Source organism: Delphinapterus leucas, chromosome 15, assembly GCF_059928025.1.
Source record: "Delphinapterus leucas isolate spDelLeu-1000000601 "Yukka" chromosome 15, BTC_Dleu_Yukka2, whole genome shotgun sequence".
Classification (NCBI taxonomy): domain Eukaryota; kingdom Metazoa; phylum Chordata; class Mammalia; order Artiodactyla; family Monodontidae; genus Delphinapterus; species Delphinapterus leucas.
The window spans coordinates 3,177,289-3,189,137 of record NC_143143.1 but is presented as its reverse complement, the minus strand read 5'-3'; the positions used below and the strand labels follow the sequence as shown (position 1 = coordinate 3,189,137).

General features: G+C 54.3%; 1 protein-coding gene across 1 annotated transcript in view; it reads right to left on the bottom strand.

Moving 5' to 3' along the window:
* Positions 1-482: 482 nt before the first annotated feature.
* The window catches only part of LOC111170349 (protein sidekick-1), an 85,736-nt gene continuing 74,369 nt past the window's right edge, over positions 483-11,849 (bottom strand). The window contains exon 18 of the mRNA XM_089895465.1: positions 483-2,164. Coding sequence (XP_089751591.1) covers positions 1,919-2,164 — 246 coding nt within the window. The 3' untranslated portion in view covers positions 483-1,918. The remainder of the gene's footprint in view (positions 2,165-11,849) is intronic.

Below are 11,849 nucleotides of genomic sequence, written 5' to 3'. Positions count from 1 at the left end.
AGCGATTCTCATGCAGGAGAGGCTTTGGGCAGAGCGTCTAGGATTTTTGGTTTAGAACGTTTCCCCTCTACACAGAAAAGGAAGGAAGGAACGGAGGGAGGGAGGGAGGGAGGGAGGGAGGGAGGGAAGAAGGAAAGAGAGAAGGAAGGAGGAGGAGAGAGAGAAAGGAACCTTTCCACACCTCCTACTTCTACTTTTAGAGAAACTGAAAGGGTTTTTTTTACCCAACACAAACTCTCAAACAGAAGAGGCCTTTTTTCAGCAACACAAAACTCTCCTTGGTCTCCTGGGGATACCGCACCCAGCAACTCTGAAATCAGAGGGTTAAGACAGCCCTCTGCCCGGAGGAGGCGTGGGAAGAAGGGACCCCGCAGACCGCGTGACCCGCGGGTGGCCACGAGACTGGCTCCCTGTGGCGTGGGTGGCTGGCCCAGCCCTTCCCCCCTTGGGGACCTGCAGGCCCGTCCTGTGCCCTGGGGGGGTGTGGACAGGCTCCGGATGACCGGGCTGCCGGGGGCAGGGTCCTTCTGCAGTGCCCCCCCCGGAGGGGTGGGGCACACCCCCCGCTGACAGCAGCAGCGCTCCCCGTACATCTGGCCCTGGGACCACGGCTTGACCACGTGTACCTCACACACCTTTTGCAAAAAATGATGTGATGGGCTAGAGGCAGAGCTATGGTTTGGAGTTTCAAAATAGTTCACGCTATTTCCATTTAGCTAAGAAACGAAAACAAAACAGTAACAATTAAAGTAAAAAACGGTTTCCAGAAAATCCATTAAGGCTAAGAGCTGGCCTGGGGTTGGGGAAGGGACAGCCACACCAGTCATGGCAGCGGCGGGAACCCGGAGGCCCCAGGCCGCGCGCGCTCCAAGGAAAGCCGCGGGCCACGCGCACGGCAGGGCCTGGCAGGCACGGGGGGTGGGGAGAGGGGCTGGGGACCCCGTCTTCTCAGAGCCGTTTTGCTATACTTGGAGACACTGTCGCTCTTCGTCTTTCCCATGTACAAAGCTAAACAATTAATAAAAAGGCACCTGGAGACAGCTGAGACTCATTCATTTCATGTGACATATTTTAAAAAAAGATAAAAAGATTTAAAAAATACTCTGGTTAACAATGCACACCTCTTAACACAGCGAGCGATTCTGCAGCCGCTGCCTCGTTCGCTCGGGTTGGCGGGCTTGCCGAGGGCCACGGCGCTGCTGTGCTGTCAGGGAAGGAGCGAGCTTGCCGAGGGCCACGGCGCTGCTGGGAGCAGGGGTGCTTCCTGCTCCTGTGCTGCGAGGTCGAAAGGGAGAAAGGAAGGGGGAGCCCCGAATATTTCACCCCTGGAAGGACACCGAACGGAACCTTGGAATCTGTGGCCCCGCAGCCTGGAACCTTAAAGCCGATTCCTCGCCTACAAACTGCCGAGTGAGGACATTTCAGAGATGGACGCCCTTGGGTCTGGAGGCCCTGAGCCTGGGTCACACACATGCTCTTCGCACGCTGGAGACGGAGACGGTGGGATGGAGCCCCAGGCGGGCCGCTGGTTCTCAGGCAGGGGTTAGAGAAGAGAAGGGAGTGGCCTGCAAGAGGCGTGGCCTCCCTGGACCCCCGTCTCTCGCCACCCCCCAGCCTTCCTAGTCGGCGCAGAATGGAGAAGCCCGGGACCCGAGGGCTCAGGTCTTCCCAGGTCGGGGTGATGAGCCCTTGCACCAGTGAAACACACCTTCTCGTAAAAAGAAAAGAAAAACAAAGAAACCCGCTTCCTGCAGCGATGTTACAAAAAGCCAGTAAAAAAAAAACTTTCCTAATTGCAATCTCGCGTTCGCAAGTGGGTAAAATCAATCACCAGGCGTCAGGTCCTCTTAAACCCAAGCTGGAGCCCAGTTCCCGGGGCTGACTGTCTTAACAAGGGTCGCCGCGGGGTCGGCGCCGCTCACACGAAGGACGAGAAGCCGGTGAGCGGAGTCCGGGCGCCGTGGGCGGCGGGCGTGAACACGGCGCTCTGCGTGGTGACCACCGCGCGCGGGGCCGGCCCGGCCTCGGCCCCCGCCACCGCCTCGTACCTGTGCGGGGCCGCGCCCGCGCGCCGCTTCCAAGAGTTGTAGTAGGTGGGGTCGCTCAGGTAGTGGTTGACAAAGGAGTGCTGGGGGAGCGCGTCCTCGGACTCGGACTCGGTGCCCTGCGGACAGACGGATGGACAGCAAGGTGTCAGCCGGGGGGCTGGGGGGCTGGGGGGAGCTCAGGGGGCCCGTGGACACGGGGGGTGGAGCTATGGGGGAGCGTGGCCGTGGGCAGCAGGGCTGAGTGGGGAACAGGAAGGGTCAGGAAGGGGACCAGTACTGGCCGCCCATGGTGGGATGGTGCCGGTCACCTGTTTCCTCCCTTTTCCCCCACCGCAGACCTCCTACACTCCACACAAGCCGCGCACGGAACCCCCGGACCACCCCGCAAGAGACCCGGGCTGAGCTTGCGCCAAGCCGGGCAATGTGCTGTCTCACTGCCCTTGAGCCTCTGCTCCCCAACCCATCACTGTGCCTGAGCCCATCCCAGGAGGGTCTACATTGCACTCGTGCTCCAGGAGAGGTCTACACTCCATTTCCCATCCAGGAGAGGTCTACACAGCACTCCCACCCCAGGAGAGGTCTACACCCCATCTCCCACCCAAGGAGAGGTCTACACCCCATCTCCCACCCAAGGAGAGGTCTACACCCCATCTCCCACCCAGGAGAGGTCTACACAGCACTCCCACCCAAGGAGAGGTCTACACCCCATCTCCCACCCAGGAGAGGTCTACACCCCATCTCCCACCCAGGAGAGGTCTACACCCCATCTCCCACCCAGGAGAGGTCTACACAGCCTCAAGGGGATGGTGTGTATCCTCGCAGTGCAGAATACAGAAGAGCACGGGAATGTGGAAGGCCTAGGAGCCACAGCCTGCCCAAGACCGTGACGCAGGCTCCCACAGACCAATGGGATCCCATCCTGAGCTTGAGAGGGGGTGAGGAGGAGGTCTGTCCTTCATGGGACACACATTTCCAGGGAATGTCACGTCCATGCCAATCTCCGAGGGGAGGTTGCCAAGAAAGGACACCGTAAATGAACGTGGTGTCGTGGTGTCTGAAGTGCTACGGGCCTCTCCCTCTCCAGGCACTGAGGGACCTGACCCCTCACCATGCGGCCCCCGAGCAGCTGGTGGAGGAAGTGGGCCACCCATTGACGGCTCAAGATCAGTCCCTCTGAGGGTCTTTCCCCCCTTTTCTTTCTACAAAACCAAGCAGCAGTTTCTAGTAAGAGCATTTAGCCCGCACAGTTTCTATGTTCATCTTCTTGAAGTAAAACTCTATGCCGTGTACTGTGTGGTCCTGGGAGTGGATTTTCAGTGCTGGAAGGTCGGCTGATCCAGACAGTGGAGGCCGAAGTGTTTTCCCAGAGCAGGGAGGGCTCCCGGTTCCCCTGTCCCAGACCTGCCAGGTGGTCCCGGGGCCCCTCCCCTGAATCCTGGGAGCTTCCTGCCCCCTGGTGGGTGGGGATGGCACCCAGGCTGGCCGGGCTCTGCTGTGAGGACCCGCACCCAAGACGCTCCCCAGACCCTGAAAGCACAGGGGTTCCTCCCCGCGCCCGCTACCCCGGACCTCACAGACGCCACCTTCCATGTGCCAAAAATGGGTCTGCAGGCACGGTGGCTTCCGGCCTTTCAAGTTCAGGGAGGGGACAGGAATCGTGGCCGAGTAAAGCCCCTCCCCTCGCGGGGCACCCTGCCAGGTGAAGGTCACCGTGGGCAGTGGGCGGATGACTGGCTGGTCCCTCACACTCCAGCTGCCCACGGGCAGGGCGCCTCCCCCCTGGGCTCCAGGGCCGAGCCGTCAAGGGTTCAGCCACACCTGCCCTTTTTCCTCTCCCCGGAGGGTGACGGAGGCCTGGGTGGTATAAAGGACTGAGTGTCCCCCTAATGCTGGCTCAGAATCTCCGGGGAAGTCTTGGAAGAGCACAGCTTCCTGGGCGGCGGCTCCCGCTCTGCTCTCCTGACTCAGTGGGTCTGGGATGGGGCCCTGGAACGTGTATTCCCTGGAGGCTCTGGGAGGATTCTGAGCAGTGGCCAGGCTGGGGTGGGGGCAGGGGAGGAGGGGACAGTACCCTTCCGGCCTTCACCTGGGGAGCAGCATTCTGTGGTGTGAGAGCGGGCGGCCTCTTGGCTGTGCAGACACCCCTCGTGTACATACGGTGGAGCCAGAGACTTCTGGGATTTTTCAGACACAGACTGAAACCCTTGCTCTAAATGGAATATTTACATAAAGTAACGACGGTGAGTCACAGATCTGGGAATTCTCAGGACGTTAAATGTAAACCATTTGTGTTGTGACATCATACATGGCTGAGGCAGAGCTCCTGGAAACGGGGGCTGACAAAAATGCCCTCCCAACACATCCCGGAGGTGGAGGACGGCTCCTCCATCACTGGACAGCGATGCCGAGAGGTAGCACAGGCTTCTCTCCTGTGGACACTGCTCCCAACAGAGTAGCCTCGTGCCACCTCTGTCGCTGCACCATGACCCTGCAAGGTGGGAGTTAGGATTCCGGTTTATGGATGAAAAAGGGCTCTGTGGGCCCTGGGCGGCGTGGGAGCCTCCCCTGAGCCTGGCCACCCAGGCCTCGGGGTTCCCGGCTCCAAGCCCCTCCTGCACGGCAGCTGAATAGGCTCACCACCCCCTAGTCGTCAGTCCCAAGCCCATGATGCTCTGAAAACCAAAGGCTGTTTTTGCAACTTGTTTGGAGGCAGAGCCTGACCTGCGTTGAGCTAAAGTGCCGCGGACCCCGAGCTGAACTGCTGGGAGGCCGTCCGGTGTGGATGGCCTCAGGGGTTGCTGCAGAAACACGAGTGGGTTCCGCGAGAGTGCCCCCCTGGCCCCGCTGGGGATGTGACCCGATACAGGACTCAGCCCCAACCTGAGAAACGCCCAGTTCTTGAAAGTGTATCTTTTTCAGATAAGAGATCAGGCACCTGCATGTGTGGCTGGTGGTTAAGGTTTATCCTTCATCTGTTTTCTAGAGGCCTTGAGGGGCTTACGAGGCCAAGCTCTGTGTAAACTCAGAGAAAGGAGGACAGAGATCACGGAGAGAAGCTGAGGAATCTGTTATCAGTCCCTGAGTTGGGTCTGTCACTTCTTCAGACACTGATTTTGGTTCTAAATTTCCTGAAGCTCAGGGGAAGGAAGACACCGAAGCCCTCTTTCCTCATGAGGAATTCACGGAATGTTCAGGATTGGACGACAGCAATATGGCTCCTGGTTTCACAGACGGGGTCAGGGTTTATGATGATCTGAAGACTGAACTTTAAGATTCAAGATTTCACCCTTCAGTGTTTGGGGTCCTCCCCACCCACCGTCCCAACCACGTGAGGACAAATGTGAGAAGTCGCGATTGGGTTCCATCTCATTTTGTGTTGGAGAGAATGGAGGCCCACAGAAGCAGTGACCATGTCAGGGTCATACTGGCTGGGGACAGAGTGGGGGCAGACCCAGCTCTGGCATCGCAGCCCAGGTGGCAGAGACAGAGGCTTCTCAGTAACCCCTCGGGGCCGCCTTCAACCCCAGCTGTATAAAAGGTTAGAGACACTCCAATGGGTGGGTCTCACACCAGGTCTCTCCAATGATGGAAAGGCCATCATATGCGGCGGTCACTCGTTTTATAAACACGTCCCACACCCAGGGGGTGTCCCGGGGCACTTCTCTCCCCTCTTTCTACCCTTGTCCCCCCTCCTGCAGCTGTTCAGGATGTGGGGAAGCCGGGTTCGCAGTCACCGAGGGACCGAGGGGCGGCCTGGAAGGGGGCTCTGAGTTCTTGCAGGAGCCAGCATTTCTCAGAGTATGTCCAGCGCTGCTTCGGGAATGCACATCACGTGTCCCACACTCATGTGTATGTTCACGTGATTAACAAAATGTAGTTTCACTGGAGACCTCTTAGTAGCTATGTGTCATTATGCATTTTCTCAACCACAGATCTCAGTGTCCCCTAGGCCTGTGACAAATGTGGGCACTAAGAGGCCCGGGCAGGAGACAGTCGGGGTCAGCTGTCCAGCTCACGGTGATGTCCCAGTGTTTGCATCTGAAGTGTGACCCTTTGAAGGATGTGACCCTTGCCCCACCTTTCCCTGTGACATGGGCTGAAGGGCTTGACCCTCAGAAAGCAGTGACTGGCTAATGGGTGGGCATGTGGCTTAAGCCGAGCCAGTCAGAACCTGCCCTGGGATTTTTCCCACTGCATCTGGAGAGCAGAGTGCTTCATGTGGGGACCAAGCTGGGCGGCTGGCAGCCTTGAGTGGCAGGGCTGCAGGTCCAGCCGAGTGGTCCCAAAAGCCACTGTGAGAGATCAAAACCATCGTGCAGAAAGGAGAGGAGAGACTAAGAGCTGCTCCTTTAGCTTCTTCCTGTTCATTTAGGGAGAGTGAGAGCGTACCCAGGTCTCATGACACACGAGGGCGGGGGTGGGGGCGGGGGCGGGGGTAAGGGCGGGGCGGGGTGAGGGCGGAGGTGGGGGCGGGGCGGGGTGAGGGCGGAGGTGGGGGCGGGGCCGGGGCCGGGGGCGGGGCCTCCTGGCTCCTGCTCAGGTCTTGCCTTTGCCTTCACAAGAAGGCACCGAATTAAAATGCCATTCGTCCTTCTGCTGCCTGCCCTGCTTATTGTTTATATGACATTATTATTTTTTCATGAGGATGTATTTTAGTGATTTAGAATTATTGACACAAAGGAAACACTGCAGGGTCTTTTTTTTAAGTTTCCTGTGTGATAATGAAATAGCGTTGTGTGTTGGTTTCCCAGGAAACTGTAGAAGGCCAGCCTGTGATTGGATGTGCTGGCAGACGGACTGTGAGAGTTTCTAAAGGTGCATGGATGCCTGGCAAGCTGCTAACAGAGATAATCTCAGCACTTTGGGTACTATATGGGCAAGATGACAGACTCAAATATTATTAGGGAATTAATTAAGCAGGAGGGGGTTGGTCTAAGTTGGTTGGAGGAGAGGTCTTGAAAACTGTTTCTTTGGATTTCGAAAACAATTTTTAAGATGCGATTTGAACAGTAGCCCTGGTGTAATTCATGAGCATCTGTGCGATAAAACAGAGACAGAACCTCTTTTTCCTAAACAGAGGTACATAGAGAGCCACAGCACGTGTCATGTGGCACTGACGGCCTCATTCAGAGCAACTCGGATCAGTCAGGTTGTTGTGCACCTGTGAACGGATTCTTAGAATTTTCACTTGAGCAGTATTTCTGCAAATTGGGAGAAAAGGATGGCATCACTATTTTTTTTTAGTGAAATATTAGCTTCGCAAAAGAGCTCTTCCGGCCAAGACCTCATAGGGTTTCTGGCTCTGGAGGAGCGGGTGGACAGGAAGGGAGGTCAGGAGACCCCGCCCCAGTCAACCAATCATCAATACAAAGATCCTTCCAGGACGGTCACGGGAGCGAGCAGGTCCTCTCCCTAGTGGAACAATGATTTAACTGGGGAAAATTATCTTATAAACGTTTAGAGTCCCTGGAATTGGTGCCAAGGGCATATAGCAAAGGGGGGAAGACTTATTCCAGAAAATCTAAAATCACTAAAGATAGCAAGCGTCTGAGCCACTTGACCTATGACTTGCCCCGCCCTGCCCCTCAGCCCAGGGTGACAGAAGCTCCACTCTGGGCACATGTGGCCAAGAAGACCCAGCCCCCTAGTCCAGCAATTTGGTTCGACCTGGAGCAGGAAGCTGCCGGCATTTCTCATCCAACTGCCTGCCCCCAGCTCCACAGTGCAGAACTCTATTCCAGGCAGGTATGGCCAAGAGAACTGGGCTTCCTTCCCTCACGCAGCCCTCGCTGGGAGGCTGGACGATGTGCATCAGGCACAGCAGGTCGAGAATACTGAGCCCTGATCGCCCCCACCCCAGCTGGCTAGGACGGAAGAAGTTCCACACTGCCCAGAAGACCAGGGGCTACCGTCTCCACCCAGCGCCCCGCTGGTTCAGCAAGTGCGTCACTATGGAGAAGAGGGCTGTTGGCCCCACTCCAGCTTTGGTGCTGTGACACAGAGGTCCTGCTAGGGGGAGAGTCAGTCCTTAAGAATAGAGAGCTCCCCTGCTCTGCCCGAGGGGAATGGCTGTATTTGGACCGGAGCAGGCCTAAGGGCATTGTTGGAAACAATGGCGACCACAGGGGTGAGAAATTGAGAGGAAGCTGGCAGCTCCACGATAGCAACAAGTGAAGTAATAATAAACCGGCCAGAAGTTTAGCAGCGAGAACCAGGCAAAGAGACAGCTAAGGAGAGCCCTCTTGGGGGTTAGAGAAAAATTCAAAGGTTAACAACATCCTGCCACTGCAGAAGGGCTGGGCTGTAACTGGATCAAACTATGTAGTAATTTATACCCTGGAGCATTGTCAGAAATGATAGAGCTAGCAGGTAGTGGAGGTTAACAGCTGGGTGTGATACCCGTGGTGGGAGACAATCCAGAATCCTAACGGGGAGGCAAGAACGAGAGACAAGGGGACCCTGGCTAAGACCGGTCATCCCTGGTTGTCAGGGAAACTGCACGTGTGCCCAAGGCTGCACCTGTGAGGGGTGACATCAGAGGGTATACATTGCTGAAGAAACGGACGTTCCTGGACTAGTCCAGGCAAGTCACTAAACAAATAAGCAGATAAGCAAACAACAATGACAACAACCAGCGGGGGCTGAATATCAGTATTCTAAGTTGATACAATATATTATCGAAAATGAGCTGTTTTCAAAAAACAGGAAAGTGTGATCCATACAGAGGGAAAAAAGCAGGCAGCCTCTGGGGAGCCCCAAATATTGGCAGACAAAGACTTTGAAAGTAGCTATTATAATATGTTCAAAGAACTGAAGGAGGTTTTCGAGAGAAGATGGCAGAAGAGTAGGACGTGGAGATCACCTTCCTCCCCACAGATACACCAGAAATACATCTACACGTGGAACTGCTCCTACAGAACACCTACTGAACGCTGGCAGAAGACCTCAGACCTCCCAAAAGGCAAGAAACTCTCCCACGTACCTGGGTAGGGCAAAAGAAAAAAAACAAAAAACAGAGACAAAAGAAGGGACGGGACCTGCACCAGTGGGAGGGAGCTGTGAAGGAGGAAAGGTTTCCACACACTAGGAGCCCCTACGTGGGTGGAGACTGTGGGTGGCGGAGGGGGAAACTTCAGAGCCGTGGAGGAGAGCGCAGTCACAGGGGTGCGGAGGGCAAAGCAGAGAGATTCCTGCACAGAGGATCAGGGCCGACCGGCACTCACCAGCCCGAGAGTCTTGTCTGCTCACCCGCCGGGGCGGGCGGGGCTGCGAGCTGAGGCTCGGGCTTCGGTCGGAGCGCAGGGAGAGGACTGGGGTTGGCGGCGTGAACATAGCCTGAAGGGGTTAGTGGGCCACGGCTGGCCGGGAGGGAGTCCGGGGAAAAGTCTGGACCTGCCGAAGAGGCAAGAGACCTTTTCTTCCCTCTTTGTTTCCTGGTGCGTGAGGAGAGGGGATTAAGAGCGCTGCTAAAAGGAGCTCCAGAGACGGGCGCGAGCCGCGGCTAAAAGCGCAGACCCCAGAGACGGGCATGAGACGCTAAGGCTGCTGCTGCTGCCACCAAGAAGCCTGTGTGCGAGCACAGGTCACTGTCCACACCTCCCCTCCCGGGAGCCTGTGCAGCTCGCTACTGCCAGGGTCCCGGGATCCAGGGACAACTTCCCCGGGGGAACGCACGGCGAACCTCAGGCTGGTGCAACGTCACGCCGGCCTCTGCCGCCACAGGCTCGCCCCGCACTCCGCGCCCCTCCCTCCCCCAGGCCTGAGTGAGCCAGAGCCCCCGAATCAGCGGCTCCTTTAACCCCGTCCTGTCTGAGCAAAGAACAGACGCCCTCCGGCGACCTACACGCAGAGGCGGGGCCAAATCCAAAGCCGAGCCCCGGGAGCTGTGCGAACAAGAAGAGAAAGAGATATCCCTCCCAGCAGCCTCAGGAGCAGCGGATTAAATCTCCACAATCAACTTGATGTACCTGCATCTGTGGAATACCTGAATAGACAATGAATCATCCCAAATTGAGGAGGTGGACTTTGGGAGCAAGATATATTATTTTTTCCCCTTTTCCTCTTTTTGAGTGTGTATGTGTATGCTTCTGTGTGAGATTTTGTCTATATAGCTTTGCTTTCACCATTTGTCCTAGGGTACTGACCGTCCGGGTATTTTTTCTTTTTTACTTAAAAATTTTTTTTTCTTAATAATTATTTTTTATTTTAATAACTTTATTTTATTTTATTCTACTTTATTTTATCTTCTTTCTTTCTTTCCTTTCTTCCTTCCTTTCTTTCTTTCTTTCTTTCTTTCTTTCCTTCCTTCCTTCCTTCCTTCCTTATTTTTTCTCCCTTTTATTCTGAGCCTTGTGGATGAAAGGCTCTTTGTGGTTAAGCCAGGAGTCAGTGCTGTGCCTCTGAGGTGGGAGAGCCAACTTTAGGACACTGGTCCACAAGAGACCTCCCAGCTCCACGTAATAGCAAACGGCGAAAATCTCCCAGCGATCTCCATCTCAACACCAGCACCCAGCTTCACTTAATGACCAGCAAGCTACAGTGCTGGACACCCTATGCCAAACAACTAGCAAGACAGGAACACAGCCCCACCCATTAGCAGAGAGGCTGCCTAAAATCATAATAAGGCTGCAGACACCCCAAAACACACCACCAGACGTGGACCTGCCCACCAGAAAGACAAGATCCAGCTTCATCCATCAGAACACAGGCACTAGTCCCCTCCACCAGGAAACCTACACAACCCACTGAACCAACCTTAGCCACTGGGGACAGACACCGAAAACAACGGGAACTACGAACCTGCAGCCTGCGAAAAGGAGACCCCAAACACAGTAGGATAAGCAAAATGAAAAGACGGAAAAACACACAGCAGATGAAGGAGCAAGGTAAAAACCCACCAGACCTAACAGATGAAGAGGAAATAGTCAGTCTACCTGAAAAAGAATTCAGAAAAATGATAGTAAAGATGATCCAAAATCTTGGAAATAGAATAGACAAAATGCAAGAAACATTTAACAAGGACCTAGAAGAACTAAAGATGAAACAAGCGATGATGAACAACACAATAAATGAAACTAAAAATTCTCTAGAAGGGATCAATAGCAGAATAACTGAGGCAGAAGAACGGATAAGTGACCTGGAAGATAAAATAGTGGAAATAACTACTGCAGAGCAGAATAAAGAAAAAAGAATGAAAAGAACTGAGGACAGTCTCAGAGACCTCTGGGACAACATTAAATGCACCAACATCCAAATTATAGGGATCCCAGAAGAAGAAGAGAAAAAGAAAGGGACTGAGAAAATATTTGAAGAGATTATAGTTGAAAGCTTCCCTAATATGGGAAAGGAAATAGTTAATCAAGTCCAGGAAGCACAGAGTCCCATACAGGATAAATCCAAGGAGAAACACGCCAAGACACATATTAATCAAACTATCAAAAATTAAATACAAAGAAAACATATTAAAAGCAACAAGGGAAAAACAACAAATAACACACAAGGGAATCCCCATAAGGTTAACAGCTGATCTTTCAGCAGAAACTCTGCAAGCCAGAAGGGAGGGGCAGGACATATTTAAAGTGATGAAGGAGAAAAACCTGCAACCAAGATTACTCTACCCAGCAAGGATCTCATTCAGATTCGATGGAGAAATTAAAACCTTTACAGACAAGAAAAAGCTGAGAGTTCAGCACTGCCAAACCAGCTTTACCAGGAACTTCTCTAGGCAAGAAACACAAGAGAAGGAAAAGACCTACAATGACAAACCCAAAACAATTAAGTAAATGGGAATAGGAACATACA